The sequence below is a fragment of the Linepithema humile genome, chromosome 1 (genome assembly GCF_040581485.1).
Source record: "Linepithema humile isolate Giens D197 chromosome 1, Lhum_UNIL_v1.0, whole genome shotgun sequence".
Taxonomy (NCBI): Eukaryota; Metazoa; Arthropoda; class Insecta; order Hymenoptera; family Formicidae; genus Linepithema; species Linepithema humile.
This window is the reverse complement of record NC_090128.1, coordinates 23,134,993-23,154,528: the sequence shown is the minus strand read 5'-3', so window position 1 is coordinate 23,154,528 and position 19,536 is coordinate 23,134,993. Positions and strand designations below refer to the sequence as shown.

Here is a 19,536-nt window from a genome sequence, read left to right as displayed (position 1 = left end):
TCTGACCATCTTTGTAGAAAGTCAATATTATCACACGTGCTCAAAATGCCGACAGAAGGAGTTGTCCATCTTGAATGTCCGATTGTAGTTCCATTTAAAATTGGGTTTAATATTTATGCACTTACCTGCATCCAGGATATCAGGTCATCAGAATGTAGAAGATGTCGGATATTGTGTTTGTTCATGTCCGCCCTTTTCAAGTAAAAGATCGTGTATTCAACTATTGAAGAATTTTGATGAATCTATGTGCATTTTTACATTAGATGAAAGAACACTCCCCGTGGATTCGTCAAATATTATTTCGAATGCCGCTTCTCGAGCTTTCATTTGAATAACATTTTAAGGTATAAAATACATTAAGTGGTTATTAAAGTCAAAATTTTATGAACTTCTCTTCCTTATTTAATCTAGCATATCTATTGTGTGACTTTATTTGTCTTTATCCGCATAATTTTAGTTATATTATTTTAGACTATCTAAGAACGGAAATTTGCTGATAATTGATACGCACAGAAAATAAACACGTGTTATATACGTGATCGAAGATATTTGTCGTATCTAAAAGTCATCAGACATTTATTGAGAGGTTGAGGTTAATTCTAGGTAAGGAAGAAATATGAAACGTCCATCTCCTTTTTTTTACGATGGTCGTTTCCGTTTCTGCTAATGTAACTTTGCACATTTTTATGCCGGCACCGGCGCAATGGGCACAGCCGTAAAACACTTATGACACCCGTAGCATAATAATGTTACTTGATAGCGGCTATCTTAGTGTATATAACTCACTGCATTCGCCATTTTCCTAATTAATGTTTAATGCTTCACTATCTGCCCTCCTTGCTCGCGATTAAACTCGCATCGTTGATATCACCTTATCGACAAATTTCGTCTTTTCTTTCGCGGACTACAACATCGAGTATTTCGTGTTTTCGAAACTCGCACTAGTTTCAAACAAAAGGAGATTTTATCATACGAAAACATCCGTAAAGAATATTCATAAATTTTATAATATATCTTATCATATTGATGACAACAGCATATATAGCATGCATCTGTTCAGTTTGAGTAAATAATTTTTAATTTTTATATTCTTTCTTATGATTTCAGTCATTTCACGAAAATGATGAATCGGACTCAGGGGGTGAAGATGTCCCAGATGAGGGGGAAGAACTTCCGAATCCTCCTTCGCAATCTCCGTTGGATCCTGCAACCGCAGCTTCATTGGCACAATTGACCGGTTATATGAATCCAGTAGCGTTTCATCTGCCCAAGTTTAAATTGTCCGAGGTTAGTAAAACGTTTCTTTTTTTCCTCTGTACTTTTTTAAATTTTCGGCGTTTGCTTTGTATTCCGCCGAGAATACACGGCTAACGGCGCCAACGAGAGGGAGTTGCCACATACATTTAAAAAAATAGTCTTATTGTCAAGACCTCTTATTTATCGCCGTTGAATTTCCGTAAAGATAAGCAGCAGCATAATTCGTCATAAAACTTGCAAGGCAGACTAGAGCGTTCGTTGACTCGCTAAAGTGTCAAGGTGGAGCGACACGAATTGTAGAAAATCGTAAGATAGTCATAACAGCGGACGTTGACAGCCATAAATGTGTTACCATCGCGTCATCGCGACAATAGATTTCTTTTTTTACGCATTAACTTAAACCGGATGGCAGGTCCCGGGCGAGTGCAAATATTTTTACGATTGGCACTCCGATAAGAGATCAGAGTCGAATGTTCGCGCACAATAACGTTTATTTCGGCATAGAAATTTTAAAAATTTCTTTCAAAATTTCACCAGCAAAAACTTTAATTATTGCCAGCAAAATTTTCTTTTTATTGTACTTTAAGTTTACGATAATCAGAGTTTACACGTGCAATTAAATTTCTTAGTAAAAAATAAATTTTGTTTAAATTTCGAAAGTTGAGTGAAAAAAACAATGGATTATAAGCACAATTTTCGTATTTGTAAAAAAATTTTATTCTATCAGTTTATAAGAATTGTTTGCGTCTAAATAGCGTTTGTTCAATTTTAATAAGTTTGGTAATTTTTAACGATTTTAGAACGGCGATGTCGAACTGCCAGGTAGAAATGGTTTGGAAGCGTTACAGAATGCAATGAGCAGCGGACACATGCCTTTCAACATCTTTCCACCTTCAATGTATATGCCACCGTTATCGCAGCAGATCTCACAGATCGTAGATCATCACTCGCCAGTCGCACCAAACATAGGAAGTGTATCCGAAAATCAAATGGTTATGCCTTCGTCCTCCAAATCGCAGCCGAACGATTCTCCGGGAAGACATAACGGAGAATCCTCGCAAGGAAGTTCCAGAAATAACGGAGAGCCCCCGCAAGGAAACCCTAGAAATAACGGAGAACCGCCTCCTGAACTATCTCGTAACGTGATGCCAGGGAACAATCAGCATCAGGCTGGAACCAACTGGAGCTATGAAGATCAATTCAAACAGGTGCGTCAGGCAAGTACTTATGTAGCTAAATACGTATGCCTTCCTCGGCTTCTCGCCAGTGTGAAAACGCGCTATTGCCGCGTCTCGAGCGAACTAACGTATTAAACATTTTGATTTCACCAGAGTCGTCACTCTTTCCAATATTCTGTCTTTCAATTTAAATAAGAGCTTAAGCTTTATATAACCAATAACACGCCAATTGCTTTAAATTATATGTCACACGCTATGGGAGGGAATTTATTTGCTTTAACACCTTCTCGCTTAAAGTTTCTGTTGCGATATTAAAAAACGATTAGCTTCAAATCTTGAAAAGTTACTATCCGATTTGTACTGTCGATATATCGACAGATCGAGTGTACTGTAATTATCATTGTCGAAACGCGGTTTAGAAGATTTGGAAGAAGCGTCTCGAAATAAGCTTGCGAAATAGATGAATGGCTCGAACGTTTCGATAATTTCCGGGAGTAGCATCGGGCGACCCTCTCGGCGGCATAGCGTGGCCGCGTCGTGGCGTGGCGCGATCGCGCGATGCCCAGACCGAGTGTCGTGGGCGTGAACAACTCGCGCGGTCACCTTTGTGGGACACTGGTTAGTGCCGCGAGGGACGTGTAATTACGGCGGAACTCTCCCTTCGCGAGGGAGGCGCGAGACGAGGAACGAGATAGCCGATCCGGGTAGAGGCAGAACTAGAGAAAGAGAGAAAGAGATGGGCGCTTTAATTAATGCAACGCTGGAAGCTAATTATTATTTTTACACGGGCGGGAGATAATTACCGGCCGAACGGGCGAGTTCGTTGACGGTGTTCCGGGGCAAGAACGAGACGATCGGCTCGACACTCGAGGAAGGAAGGAAGGAAGGAACATTTCGGAGTCGGAATAGCGCTATATAACTTATAAGATACGTAAAAAAGAGGCCGGGGAATGGGGACGAGGTTATAGAATTAGTCGGACTCGCATCGCAGCCTTGTTAACGCTTTTTGCGGGACAACCCGTCGTGCAGTCCGCTCGCGCGCGCATTTTTGCCATATGGAGTATGAAACGGCGCTGCTGGCCCGGTCGCTCGCTGCGCACCCGTGATTTTCGGTTTTTGCGAAGAGGGTGTGGTATTGAATTACCATTTAGATTGTTGTTCGCGCGCGCGAGCCCGCAAAACGCCGATATCCTTTCGCAGTCCGCGTGACAAACCGATTTCGCCGGACGGACGGCCATATCGCGATTTTCAGAGTAGCTCCAACGGTGATTCATTTTTGCGGACTGATAAATCTATAAAATTTTATAACGAACGGATTATGCCTTCACGTATCTAATACTTTCGGAAAACGTTGAAACTACCGAACAGGTACCTTTACGTTTTTATTTTCGGAACACTGTTGAAAAATACTATCGCTATTCTAACGAGGAAATGAGGAACTTTCTTCTTTTTCGTTTTAAAATGCCGGCATAACAGGGCATCATCGATTAAAGCATACAACGAGCGGGCCAGCGCGGATAAACGGGCGCGCGCAAAAGACGAGCGGTAGGGAAACGAGAAACAACGTGCGCGGGAATGGAAATAGAAGTCTCCACCTACTCGGCGAGCAGCGCCCCGCATCTCACGGATCGCATCCATCATTCCGGCGAGGGCGTACAAGCTGCTCTTTAATCTTTCTTCTTCGGGGCGATGGTGGTTTCGTCTGTTTTACTCTTCGTCCTCTTTCTTTTTCTCAAGGTATCGGTAATCGTTCGCGCACCGCGCTCTCGCGTTTCTTTTTTCGCGAATTTCTCCAAGTTTCCTCCCTTTCTCCCTCGCCTTCGTTCCGCGTTTGGAATCAAGCGTCGTTCGCACCTGCAAATTTAAGAGCGAATTGTACGATATTTTCACGCGTCGTTTCACAATGTCCCTCCGCGATTTCAAGGATTTCAAAAATTTAAGGCATTTAAAAAAGCAGCCAAAATTACATGTTAGCAGGACACATTATAAGCATCCAACTTACGGACAGGTTTACGGTCAGTTGATTATTGTCTTAAAACAGGACGAGACAGACTGCAGTTTTTCACTGCATACTTTACAGAACAACATAGGAACTTGTTTCACGGTAAGGCAGCGGTCGTTGTGTGCCTATTTATCGTACACAAAGTAATCCGCCGATCGGGTGGATACCTGACTCGACAACGACGCATCCATACGAGGCCCTTCCTTCTCGCGCTCGCTCGCACGCACCCACACGCATTCGTTGCACTCGTTCGCTGACCGTGCAGCTAGTCCGTCCAAGCTACCACGGCAGTATAATACTGTAGCACTATACTTTGCAGCCATTGTGAAATAACTCGTAAACCTGCAAATTGCTAGCTATTTCACTCTCATACATGCGCGTACGGCGACCTTTTACGCCACGTCCGTCTATGCGTGTACTGTGTGTTCGACCGATCGAGAAGGTTGACTGCTCCTCTACGAATGCGTAAGCGTGTTTCTACGGCTGTCCCGTTCGCGTGTGCGCGACACGTATGTGCGAAGACGCGCACCTCAATGCACAGGGTGACCGCAAATCCGCCCAAATTCCTTTCTTCCGAGTCAACGACCGCTTTATAAACATGCTCGGTTACGAGCGATTGAAAATAAAGCTGCAAATTGATTCGCGAATTAACTTGCAAGTTTAGCAACTTCATACATTTTAGCTTTCAATTAATTTTTCAAGCAATTTTTGCTTCGGAATCCGAATTTACGACTCGATTATCAAAGTGCATAACTAACAGAAATTATAAAATATTCTTAATGCTGCGAATGACTCTCACATAACATACATAGTGTATGGGCGCGGAATTAGGACACCTTGTACATGCCGCGATAGGAGAACGAACAACGACGACCGGATCACCCTCGAGTTATCATCGTGATTATGCAAATGCATTATCATTATGCAAATGCACCGGTGCACCTAAAACTCTGAATACGATTCGTTGTCGTCGCTGCCGTCGTGGTTAGCGCGCGACGTGGGACGTTGATGGGGTACGGTCCTTTGTAATTTCGAGAAATATATGTCGTGTTTGTTTAAACTCGAATCTCCATTACAAAAAAGTCCGTGCTTTTATTTTTGTAGAATATTCTAGAACTTCCGCCGAACGACCTTTATTATCTTTTTTTTTTGTTCTACGTTGCCATCTAATCGCTAATTGCTTTCATCGCGTGGCACAATATTTTTACAGTATCGTTTTAAGAAGCCATAGTTACATTTCAGTCTAAACACGTATCTAAGTGTAATCATAGATAAATAATAAATTCTCAAGGGGAAAAGAGGAAGAAGGGCGAGTGGAAAAAAGGAGGGAGGGGGGAGAAGGAATAGGAGAAAGCGCAGGCATCTGGGGAGAGGGAAAGATCCTGTTTTATTATCCCATCCTTGCTTCCACCAAAAAAACTTAACGAAGGTGATTAATGTCTTGCTAATTGATATCCGCTTCCTGTCATCTTTACAAATATCCGTGAAAGACTAAGATATCTCTTTTTTAGAGAGAGTAGCTAATTGGACAACAATAACGTTGACAGCAATTTAGACATAAAATTTTTCACCATTCCTTATGTGGAGTCAGTCTCTGTCAAAAGTTTATTCCGCTAACGAAAAGACACAATTTTAGAATTTCTTACTCTCGTGCAAGCGATTTTAAACATATCATTAAAACTCATAAGGATTGTCTCGATAAGTTGTCTCATAATTGTGTTGTCTATCAAATTTCATGCCAAGATTATGATGCATCCTACGTAAGGGCAGACCAAAAGACAACTCAAGACAAGGTTATTAGAACACAAATCTAACATTAAAAAAAGTAGCTCTTCTTCTGTGATCACTCGTTATCGCTTGGAACATAATCACGAGTTTGATTGGGAGAATGTCAAGATTTTAGATGCAGAACGTTCATACTATAAGAGACTAACTTCGAAAATGATATAAATCGACAAAATTTTGGATTAAATAAGCAACGTGATACGACATTCCTATCTGAAGCATATATTTTTATCCTCAACACTCTTTCTCCGTTAATTCAGCATCTCTTCCTCTCTCCAGATGCCTGCGTTTCCTCAGATTCCTCCTCCTCCCTCCTCTCCCCTTTTTCCACTCCCTCCATCTTTCTCTTTTTCCTTGTTCCTTTCTTTTCCAATGTCACACGAATTTCGCCACAGTCGTTCGCTCTCTCACCAAATGTTAATTTCTTTTCATAATGATCACAGTCTCTGAGGTAAGCGTTTCAATTTCTTATCTTTTTGCTGTTTATCTGAATTAAAGACGTCGCTTAATAGGAATTTGAATATTTATATAAATTTAATATTGACCTCAACCAAACTCTTGCATATCGAATATATCGAATTAATATCTTATATTTACTGGAGATAATCAGACACTGATCGAAACGTTTGAATTTTGTTGGAATTTATCAAGTAATCACAACCTGCTTGGGCTTGATATCCCGTCGTTCACGACATTGAGAATTTTTATAGTGAGCCTGTACACTTTATACTTTATAAATAATAAATTTTTTTATGTGCGTACAGTTGACTCAGTCTAGCAGCCAATCGCGCTTTTGCAACTGAACAATATTTACGTTGACCAAGTTGCGTCAACTAACAATTTTGCATGCAATGTCCATTTCTACCTGTCGTACGTAAGGAAGTGTGATAAGACGACCCGAAAATCAGTTCTTTTCTTTCCTATCGTGAAACTTAAATATATGTTTTTGTGGCGTTTGCGCATCTATTTCGTCACTAGCGGCGCATATAAATATCACGTGAAAGCGATGCTGTTTGCAAGCTTATTTTTTTCGAATATTTATAGAAGCATACCTCGTACACACATGTTGTATATGTGTTTATAGGCGCTGCTTGTATTAACCTTGTCAGATTTATAGAAGCGAGTCGACGTGCGCGATAGGAATATCGTAAACTTTATTCGACACTGACAATTAATTTTCATTCCATTACGACGGTAATAAAAATTATATTGCATATAAATGCGCGATGATGCAACTCGCTCTGTACAACAATGACGAAGCGGTCGTCAGATATTAGATTTTGCATCATTGATACGATTGATAATTACACCGACGAATAATAGAAAATTATGAATTCGGATCGAAATAAAAAAAAAGCAACTTCTTTCTTTCCTTCGTTGCTTAATATTGCTATAACGGGTCGCTCTTATTCTGCTTATCGATCAATTAGCCGAGTTATGCATGCGAAAGCGCAATTACTTACTGCACGGTGCAACGAGATTATTATTGCGCGTTGCATATGAGGCTCGAAAGGAATCGTTCGAGTGGTTCCATTGTCACATCCCTTCGTTTCCGAGATAGAGGAGGAAGGGTTTCATACTGCGGCGTTTCTCTTATATGGCGCAATTAAAAAAAAAAAAAAAAGAAAATTAAATCCTCGATGCGTCGCAGTTATTCAAACGTTGCACACATTCGATTTCATTGCCGTGAGTTCGTGTAATTTACGATTTAACGTTATCGCGGAATTAGTGCGATGCGCGGTATAAATATGTTAACGGGCTCGGGCTAAATGCGCGACACGATTTGAAAACCGTGGGCGAAAGAAAACCCATGACCGAGACGATAGATTTTAGACTCGGGCAGAAACTAGATAAAAATAACTGCGTCGCGTTCGAGAACCTTACCGAGCTTACTTAGTCCGTGCAACACCTGCATTACTTATCCGTAAGCGGCCCGGCGGCGTTAGAATTTCTTCTTTCTTTTTTTTTTCTCTCAAATGATATATTGACCCGCGGATTCCTCGTGTTTACCCAATAATTGGATAAGGCTGTAAATATGGCTATTAAGTTACCTATGCTTTTCGAGCGCTCGTTATAAGCAACGAATTGCGAACCGACCGTTCGCCTTCTTCCCTCTCCGTGCGACGCTTCACGCTGAGATCACCTACGGTATACTTTACCTTTCTTTATTATTACCTTTTCAACCATTTGACCAAGTTGACACATTTATTCCTATTATTTTGACACTTCGGTTTTTAAGTTTTAACGAAATATTTTATGAGTGTTGAAGGCGAATCATGGGACAAAATCTATCTCTGGCTCTTCCATTAGAATTCCAATTGTATATATCCTCACATTGGATTCTAATTAATAAGAAGAAATCACTGCGTAGCTTGTAACGTTTATTTATTTAATTTTTAATGTTTCGACTATCAAGACAATGTATTTATTTTGTAATTTTTGGTAATGTCACTGAAGAAGGCCTAACATAGGCAGAAACGTTTGATTTTGAATGTAATTTATATCCATAATATAATTTGATTTTATGCACGAACGCCTTGCAACGGCTCTTTTCGCCTCTTATTCCTAACTTTACCTTTCCGTTTCAGATCAATTCTTGCCATATTTTGTCCAAAGTCAAAGCTTCTTTCTTTGACAAAATGACTTCGCCTGCAAGGCGAGATCCCTCGGATACAATACCGTTATCTTTCAGAAATAATGCCAGATATACTAAAATCTGCAGCTCAGAAATTGATGAGGATGAAATCTGTAATAGGATTAGAAGAATTAAATAAATCCAAAGTAATAAAGCCTATCTTTTATAATCGCGGATTATAAGACACGCAAGCGTACTTTGTAGAAAATCTGCTGCTCGAAGTAACATGATTTTTTTTCGTTTCGATTGGCGTCGATGTTGAAAAATCAACACGGTTTTTTCCATCGCGTAATCATTTTGGTTGATCTTCACAATGCCTAGTTAGCGTGGAAAATAGCATTGCTGGCCGAGTGCCGTGAGCGATGGTCATTCGTAATTCTCCGTAACTTTGTTACGATTATTATCGCAAGACACGCTCTAGACGGGTTCGCAGCGACACTTTGACAGCAGCTGGTTCGTTACGCCGTATGCTGATTCGCAGAAGCGAGATTTCCAACAACAGGATGTGACATATCGTTGATCAACTCGACAGTGCCTTTCCCCCGACGCGGGTGTCGTGTTTTTTTTTATCATTTCCTGTCTCATCTTTTCGCATTATACGCAAAGTCGTATCGCTGCCACACGCGTGATCTCTCAGGTATATATTTTTTGGTAATGTTCCGAGCCGCGCATTAACAAAAGCAACTAATTCTCTAAGCAATAATTGAATAATGCTACACGCTTCTCTTGGACTTGCTACAAGAAATTACAAGATCCGCAATGTTCTTCCACGACCTGCGATAATAATTGTAATAACCGCCGTATTGCGTGGAGTGCGAAGCAACCAATTCCGCGGTACACGCCACAAGACGTGCGCGCAATAACATCTTCTTTTGCTTCTTCCGTTCAGTTTCGCTATCGCGTGTGTAAATGTGATGTACATATGCTATCGCCGATTTCCTTTCCCCCCGTCTTCTCTTTCTTTATAATTTCTACGCACCGGTATTTTTTCCACAATTGCCGATACACGAGAGCAAGGGCGTTAAATACGAATGCGATCGGTGACCTTTACGATACACGATAATAATGCGATATGAATGAGCGCCGGGCGTGGGAGGGATACGTGTTGGAATTCGGGGATGTCTCCATCGTCCGGACGGCTTCGAATCTCGTCGGCGACGGAGAGATATATTTTGACCCCGGTTAGCATACCAAAGGTGCATCGTATTATACGGCTCGCGCTCGCTATTATAATGAATATCTCCGGCCGGCATATAAGCATATATGTAAAGCATGCGCGTTTTCATGGGGTGTCACGCTGTCACAGACGACGAAGGAGACCCGCGCTCGTGCGCGCAATCGTCTTGGTATCGCGTCGATATACGTACACGGTGGCCGTCGCACACTAACGGGCCTTGCATCACGGCGCGGCTCTGTGAGACGAGCCGGGGAGATATTTGAATTTCAATGAATGGAATCATGTGGGTGCAAGTGTCGTTCGTATTCATTCGGGCTACATTTGTGCATCCATCTATATACGCAGCGATGCAAGTGCGTGTGTGCGCGCACACACGCACGGGTGCGAGACTGCGTAACGACGAGAACACGCGTCCACCCTCTGTCCGTGTACGCTCGGATAAAATATTGTCTTCTTTTACTCTTCATCGTCTCCACCTCGTTTATCCGTGTAGACAGAGAGGAGACAAATGTCAGAATCTTCCTTCCTTTCTCCTTCTTTTCTTCCTTTCTTTCTACTTGCATAGGTAAATTCGCCACAGGATTGCATTTGTCGGTAACTCCAAAGTACCGAAGAAATAATAATGCCTTTCACGACGGATTAGGGTGTCATCGTTCACTCCACCAAGACGGTTTTATTCATTTTTTTTCCACTCTCGCTTAAGGTATATTTGAAATTTTTCTCTATTCTCTTTACTCTCCAACATTGAGAGAGCCGCGTGCGGTCGTTGGGATCCGTCGTTATGAATAGACCGAAAACTGAACAAGATTAAGAATGCATAACTAATCTGCGATGATACAACAAGTTTCAAAAATTACCAATAGCATTACATCGCTGGTCAAAAAAATTGTTTCCATAAAGCAATATTGATTTAACATTGAAAGTAATTGATATTTTGTCGACACTTCGTATATGAGAATTATTTTGAGAAACCGCGTTGATTGTAAGTTAAACTAACACACCCCGTGAAAACCATCTTCTTTACGTATTTACCGAAAAGTACTTTTTGACGACAACCAAGGTGTTCATTAGCATGCAGGAATACTTCGTATCGCCAACAAAATTAAGAGTTAATAATGGGACGGAATAACTTCCGCATATTCACACTATCTTTCCTCGTAGGAGTAGTGAAAGGGGAAAAAGAGACAGAAGGAAAGAGAAAGAGTGATCGGCTTTGTGTTACGCGCGCGATTATCTTTCCGAGATCTTTTACAAGACTTCAATTCTGACCTGGAAAAGGGGAGGCGTACGTCATCGTCGATGTGTACCCGCGTATGTACCGATGCTTCGGCGATCGCTTTCGCCGTAAACACACGGCGTTTTTTTCGTGTTTAAGGAAAAACAGTGTAACGGGTTCGATAGCATAGTGTCGTGTTGCCAAAGCGCGAGCGACTCTTGTCGACTCCTTTTCGCGCCTATCTTCGCGAAAATTACATATAATGGTGAGAGGCGCGTGCGTAAGTCTCGGCAGCTGCCGAAAAATGACGGTTGCACCGTGCGCAATAACGGTGTGGCCCGACACTTGCACGCACTTGCCCTCATTGCATCGGTACATTCGCGGTCGTACCGTTTGCGTATCGACGACATTACCTGTACGTGCACGTACGTCCCACACATGTGTGTATATAGATATATATATATATATGTGTGTGTGTACTGTCTCATTTCCGTTCATTCGCGAACTCGCACGCTCGGCTTTTGTGCCGCGCACGGATTGTCCGGTCAAAATACATCTGCCCCTTTGTACGTTTATTTATCAATGCAAACGCGGAAATGCGTCGCTATTTGCCGCTCTTTGCGCACGAAAGATGAAAATTATTGGAATTAACGAGATAATTGTGGGCTAGCTATCAGCCGCGCGATAACGATGCGACATACGATACGGAAAGGCCGATCTGGGTCACGATAACTTAATTACATCAGCACTGCATGCTCGAATATTTCCGGTACAGAAATTGCCTACAGTTAATCGAGTTTGCGTCTGTCAATCGAATGTGTATACAATATAAGCATATAGCTAATAAGCATAAAGCCATAAAGCATTTATGAACATCGTCGGACTTTGTTGCTTTTTGACATAAAAATTAATACTACTTGACTGATGAATTTATAGCAACAGCGGGCTGTTGTCGTTCTCTTAGCAACACGACGAATCTTGGCGAAGTCGCGAGGCGATAAAACACACGAAAGAGAGTGTGGCGACGGGAAGGGGAGTAAAGAACGCAGGCACGTGTGGGACGCGTCATTTGCTTAATTGCGCTATTTCAGAGACGCGTTATTCGACCACGCGTGCAACCGCACGACGGCGCACACGGCCGCAGCATGTCCGCCGATCTAAAAGATCGCGCGTAAAGGAGAGAGAAATCTCCTGCATGTCTCGTCTAGATCATGCGCGGCATTGCGACGCGATCTCTGACACTACGATTTAATTAGACTGGGAACAGACACAGCAACGTACTTATTAGCGGATCGCGCGACGCGGCGCGCCACGGCAATTAGGAATTACATCGTAAATTATTTCGCACGTAACTGAAATCTCAGCCTTGATTTATTATGTATCAGCGAATTAGTCGGAGAGACAGCGGAGAAAGAGAGAGAGAGAGAGAGACTTGCGCAACGTGCACGCAATTAATCACAATTTATTAAATCACGTTCAATTCAGCGCGAATAAACGTACGAGCCGGGTAAATGAAGAATAATTACATCGCGATCCGCGATAATTCAATAGAGGCTGAGAAAAAGCTGAGAATTTCAAACGATACAAAATCATCGCTCAAAGTGACTTATCTTTCCATATGGTAGGCGTACCGCAAATGTCGCAGTGCATCGAATGATGTGGGGAATTAAGACGCTCCGGGGATACGAGCGACGTGTATATTTAAGGAACGTTTGAAAACGGAGAATGGAAAATGGGAAGCGGGCATCGCCGATGCGACAAGCGAGTGGGTACACTGATGGAAGGACGACGATAGGGGGAGAGCGGAAGGGGAGCGAGGGACGAGGAGGGCCGGCTTTTGACACGACACGTGTCGGTCGTCTCTCCCGTACGAGATCTAAGACCGAGCCTAGCTTCCGCTAATCCGAGAATCGGGCCTTTTAATACGAGGGCGAGGTTTCGCGATTATAAATATCAGAGATACCGGGAAGCCGACCCCGGGGACGTCTCGACTCTAAATGAAACTGCCGCCATTAACGGGGGAGGGGGGGGGAGGGTTTGCGTATAGCGCATCAAACGGGACTGAGAAACCCATTTTCTTGCTAATTCTATATTCATTTTAAAGTCTTAAAACGTTCAAAATTACAATATACGCGAATCGTTTTGTGCGTTTCATTACGGTCATCGATATACTTGTGCGATTTTTTACGCTTACGATTAATTAAATAATTTCATTCGAAGAATCGATCATTTATATAAATGTTGTGCTTCCACGACACATCCTGCGGACGTAGAAGTTTTAAATCCTTGTCCTTTCGTAACGGAGAATTACGAGCCGACTGCTCGCAGCTGCGAAGGGCATGGCCGTTTCGGAAACATTAGAGTCGAACGGAAAGACGTGATAGAAAAGTTAGAGTATTACGTGTAAGATGGTTGGAGAGAGAAAGAAAGAGCGGCCGACTAATGGCACGCGACTCCCACTCGAAGCGTCGAAACGACGGGTAAAATAGGAGGCCGATGCCGCGTTTGAGATAATTTTAGGAGAAGTCGGTGACGAAGGACTGCTGCGGTCCAGATGCATCCGCGCAACGCGTGCTGCATTGTTGCGCGACACGATGTCACTATTTTTAGCACCAAAACACGAGAAGCGAGGATAGAACACTCCTTTTAGTCGGTTTTTGCGTTATTGCGGCCGCAGACGGAGTCTGATCGTCGAAAAGATACGGCCTGTTACACAGGATGTCTTACAAGTCGTAAGTTTCGTTTGAATACGCTAGACTTCCTCGGATTTATTTACACATTTCCTTCCACAAGATATCAGAGCGATTAATTAATTCGTTACCTAACAAACAACACTTGCTCGCGTGAAAAAAAAAACAATGTACGTTGTTCTCTTAATTATCAACCGACGAACGGCTGCGCGCCTCGTCGAATAAATCGTATAAAGAGATTTACGGTAGATAGCACTCGCAGAACGATCGGGAGAATCGCGCCTAATCGAGCCCGACTCTTTCACGCGTGTAAATTTCCGAACATTCTCGCACCCGGGAGCGCCTATCTATCTCTGAAAAAGCACGTGCCACACTTTGTACGACGCTCTTACATCATAAACAGGCCTCACGAGTGTGCCGAGCCGTACCGCTGAAGCAATTTTACCCGAACACGCGCCGCAGCCTGGCTTTTTCGCGTATGTAGGGACGAGGGAGTTACGAGAGCGAAAGTAATTAGACGGTGGAATCGTGCATCGCTCCCGCTATCGGGCTTTTCGTTCGGTTATCCCTCCCCATTTATCGTGCAGCCCTCTCTCATCGTATCTCGAGTAAGCGCTGACCACTAATAAGACTCGCGGCTGCAACTTGCTACGAGTTGCGCCGCATGTATATGCCATGCCGTTGCGTGTAACGTCGCGTGCACTCGAAACGAGTGCACGACGTACCGCGGCTCCCTTATCCGCAAAGAACATCTTCTTTCGCTATGCGTTGTGGAATCGTACGCGGAGACGCGTTAACTTGCAATTAGCTCGGGATTGCTCGCATACTTACTTTACGAGACAATGTTTTTTTTTTGTTTTTTGTCGATACAAAATACTTAAAAGATTCGCGTTAACGAAAATAACAAGCGAAAAGTGTTTTTAGCGAGAAACTCTTGCACAAGAATTGAAAGACTTTAACTGTTTTAAACTTGAAAAAATATATCTAAAAATGTTCTTCAAAAGTTAAGATAACTAGCGTTGAGGTAAAGTTTAAAAAGAAGCGCACGAGTCCTCGCGTTTGGAAAGAGAAGATGGAAATTCTCGAGAGAACTGTCGGAAGAATGGCGAGTGGGGGATGATAATACCGTGAGTCGTAAACCGTTAAGTATCAGACGGCGAGTAGGAGCGAAGCTGACGAAAAGGGGAAACGCGGGGTCGTGGGACGGAAACGGATGCAGAAGCTATAACTTCCTCGTAGATCTATACGACCGTCGTGTGGTTGGACCGCAATGAGTACTCGTAGATCGCTCGCTTCTTTACTCTTCAATATTTTCCTTCGCTTTATCACCTACATTTTCTCTGCAAACTGTTCGACATATCCACTTGTGTCATTTGTTCGGTGCAAACAAAAATAATACAGCCAGTTCTAATAGAAGACCGCTGCTCGATAGTCTCAGTCGAAGAAAAAGTGCACAGCACTTCTATCCTACTCTTGTTACACGCTATCGCCTCATAAATAAACGTTAAAAAGGAAAAGAATCAAACTTGGAATTATCAAGTACAAAGTTACAACATCGCTCCGAGCAAAAAGTAGTCTTGGTTTTGTTTCTGAAATTTCGCTCCGAGTATTCATCGACTTTTCAATGCAAATTTTTTCCCCATGTTTTTTTTTCCGATATCGCCGCCGGCGAGTGATAATAGCCATAAAAAAGCCTCGGACGCGTTTAAACGGGAGAGGGCATTACGTATTCGTCTGCGTGCCACGATTCCGTGAGGAAATCGGCCGGGATCTCGAGGTTCGTGCGCCCAGCAGATTAAAACGATATTAAGATACATTGTGATATCGAGCCATCAAGCAAGATCGTTCCGAATTAAGAATTTTTTGTGCGGGGATATTATCTCGATGCATCACATGTGCATTACATGTCATTAATTTCCGAGTACGTGTCGACACGAAAAATTGCGCTGAAGATCAAAATAATATCACCGTTTCAGTCCCCCGAGCTAATCTCGAATCTCACGATAATTTGTAAGATATTTTAATCAGACGCGGCTGCGAACACACGCCGTAATCTTATCTCGATCTTAATATTCGTGCCAAATAAAATCACGGAATTCCCCCGTCACGGGCGATAGCGATGCCCCGTATTGTCCCCGTAATTTATGTACGCCTCATACGAAATGAAATATGATTAACGATAAGTCACGAGATCGCGAAGCAACGATGGCAGTACGGTATATTACGAACGAATCATTAAGGTATCTTTAATCGACACGCTCGTAGCTATACGTACGAACCGGTACGCTATTAACAAGTGGGGAAGTGTGTGACCTCTCTCCCCTCCCCTTTAATCGATCGCTTAATGATCGAAGCCGGAGCGATCGAAACTATCTCGCTGGTAATTAATACGATCGACGATGAAAAATGATCGAGAGCCGTTTGCACGCCCATTCCAAGTATCGGACATCGATCCACGCGAGGCCTTTATCTTACGCGCGCGCGGTCATTATATCGACGGCGTAGAAAGGCAGATTCGGGCCGATTTCACACCGATCTTATCTCTCTCTTAACGGTTTAACACCGTGCTCATAAACTTTGCTTAAGCCGGCTTTGTGCAAACGGACATCGGTCGCGCGGCGCGACGGGTGTCTGTTCGGTGAAAGAATCGCGAAGACGCGCGCGACGGATAGAATAATTAGCTTCACGGGACGTTTACCGGCATTACGCGTTACACGGCGCGAAAAGCAGTCGCGTATTGCGCGACTCGGGCTATTCAGAATACCAGAAGTTGTGGTACCACGCCGGCGGGGCAGCGGCGCTACACGCACACGTAAATACGCACACTTGGCCCTGCGCGGGTGGTGGAGCTTTTAATATTCACGTCGCGGCGATCAAGACAAATTGAAATCCAGTCCTCGGGCCGCGCCATTCACCGGCTACGCGCCACCTCGGCCTTTTGTGACGTGATTTAGAGTCTCCCGCATATTATTAGTGAGCCGATAATGGGACGAAGTCCGAGATCGCCGAGGTGAATCTGTAATACGGTTCGTGGCACCCGGACGCCTTTTATTCCGATGCTGCGCGAAGAAAAAACGCTTCGCCGCATTTCTGCGTCAATTCGTTCCGTTCGCACGTGGAATCCCGAAGAATATCGCTCGCGGTTTTCAAGCGTCTCCTCGACACACGGAGACGACCTCTTTACGCGGACACAAACGCACGCGCGCGCGCGCGCGCGCGATGTCAATCTATACTCGTCGTCGCGTATTCTCGAGAATGCAAAATCGTCGCCTGCGATGTTTTCTTGCGCGCTATAAGCACAGTTATAAACCTCGATTCTGCGTAAAATAATTTTCGTGTTAATGTATCTCGCCGAGGAAATTATTCTTAATTAAATAACGCGGTTGGAAAAGCGTGTACGCGAAGAGGCGAAAGGCAACGGATACGCCCGGTGAAACTTGGTATCGCGATCTCGCGCGCGGAGTATAATGGCCCACTTGTATGTAGATCGCATTATTTTTCCAATTATGATCGCGATCGTGCTTTTCTCTTTTTCTTTGATTATACGCGAATCGTCTTTTAATCTCGCCCTCATTAAATCGAATCTGGCCAAAACAGACGCGCTTGCCTGGCTCGCGTATTATGCAGCGGTATAATTATCATGTCATTATTTTTATCAGGACTCTTGCGAGAATACCGACGCGCAAGTGAACAGTCGTTTGCTATGGAAAAACCACAGCTACCGACCATCTCGTGATTATTCAAGGGAAGAAGATCATTATCTTGAATGCCGCTGAATTTGACAGAAATGCGTCTACTTAATTAGTTTAATTAAATTAAATTCTCGTTGCAAATCTGCGAGTTACCCATTCGTATCGACGGCCAACGACTCAACCGAGGTTAACGACTGTTACGCGTAATAATACGCGTTTAAAAGCCATTTCAAGGAGTCGCGTCTCTCTCTCTCTCTCTCTCTCTCTCTTTCTCTCTCTCTCTTTCTCTCTCTCTCTCTCTCTCTCTTTCTCTCTCTCTCTCTCTCGGTGAAAATAATATTTTTGCGTGTTAACAACTTTGTTCGTGCAACAAACAGTAACGCGGTAGTCGGCGACTTCTAGGCGACGCATAAAATTCCATAATTGAATTTGATTGAATTAATATCATAGAATATAATACTATTCTTAATATTGTTTTCTTACACACATATAACAATGTTGTATTGTATTAGTTCTTGTTTTATTTATCTTATTATCTCGGTTCTTTCTTAATTACCACAATTATTACCGTAAAACACCGCCCTATCGTGGTATGCTCTTACCTTTTGTATTATTCAGCATCAAAAATGTATTATTATCATATAATTAGTTCTTATGCGAACACATTGCAAAATAGCATCAAGAATGTGTGCGCAAGGCGGTAATTTTTGAGGGAAACGAGAACGCACAGTAGACGCCCGATTCCGATCGAGACTCCGACCGCATTTTATCCGCCCGTCATTCCGATCCGTCGTATGCCTGCGCCTCCGAAGGCCTCCCTTTTTTCCCGCTTATTTTCCGCTGTCGTTTCGAGATCGTTATCGCACGAAGACGCCGCACCCGTCTCCCTCGTCCCTGTTCCGTCGGGCCGCCGCCCATATTCTCGACGATGCGCGCCGCTACGTTTCCGGGCTCGTACGGCGCCAAGACCGTGAAATCGCGCGCACGATCGCAAATAAGTTACTCGGAATTTTGACCGCAAGGTCCACCATAATTAGCCCTGACGCCTCCCTCGATTACGTGACAGCCCTCCTGCTCTCGCGCGTGTGCGTGTTCGTTTACAGATCGAGGTCGCGGACATTCAGCCTGCTATTAACTCTCGTGTGTTTGGATGTGTGCCGTGACGCGACATCGGGTCGTTTTCCCACCAAAATGTGCCTGATCTTTCCTCGATATCGGCGGGCACCATACTACCCTACTTCGCTCGGTTTAATTGACATCGATGGGATTCTCGCTTTCATCCGAAAGGCCTGTGCGAGCGTCGGCGCATCGCCTTGTTAACGTCGTATTATTCTGTATTATCGGGTGCGTCCGAGTGAATATTAACCTTTTCGCCTCAATTATCCAATTTATGCCGAGATGGAGCAAAAAGGCGTGGCGCTATTTATATAGCAGATATAATTCCGCGATCCATTCAAGTTAATTTCGAATGTTAATCACTTCAGTTATTAGCTTTAATTGCAGCATTTTAGCTCTGCCACGAAACGCATTATGATGAGTTTTTATCTCATTTCTTTATCTGCGATATATTTTCTATGCGAAGAAGAGATAAGAGTACATACGTACAAAAAAATAATATTTTACAACACGTGTGACCTTAACCATTATAGAGTATCGACCCCCAGGGGTCTCCATCTCGTCGAGGCATGGTCCATTTAACGCCTCTCTCGGAAAGAAACCGCTGTCGGTCGGCAGTAGTGAACAGTGTAAAAGAACAAATAGAAATTTAAAAAAAAATATATGTATATATATAACTCGCAAGCGAAGAAGGAGAACAGCGAGCTTTTAATGCGGTCTCTTGTTACAGAGCGACACGACGCGCGACAAGCACTATGTTGTCATTTCGGGCCCTTTACGAATGTCGC

At 43.4% G+C, this 19,536-nt stretch overlaps 1 protein-coding gene across 4 annotated transcripts in view; it reads left to right on the top strand.

The window, feature by feature from the left end:
• Positions 1-19,536, top strand: part of LOC105680036 (protein dead ringer-like) — a 121,460-nt gene that overhangs the window by 55,569 nt on the left and 46,355 nt on the right. For 3 of the 4 annotated variants that reach the window (XM_067353971.1, XM_067353969.1, XM_012380453.2), the window contains 2 exons: positions 1,108-1,287; positions 2,058-2,474. In XM_067353971.1, coding sequence (XP_067210072.1) covers positions 1,243-1,287; positions 2,058-2,474 — 462 coding nt within the window. In that variant the 5' untranslated portion in view covers positions 1,108-1,242. The remainder of the gene's footprint in view (positions 1-1,107; positions 1,288-2,057; positions 2,475-19,536) is intronic. The other variant, XM_012380454.2, reaches the window with a different exon arrangement.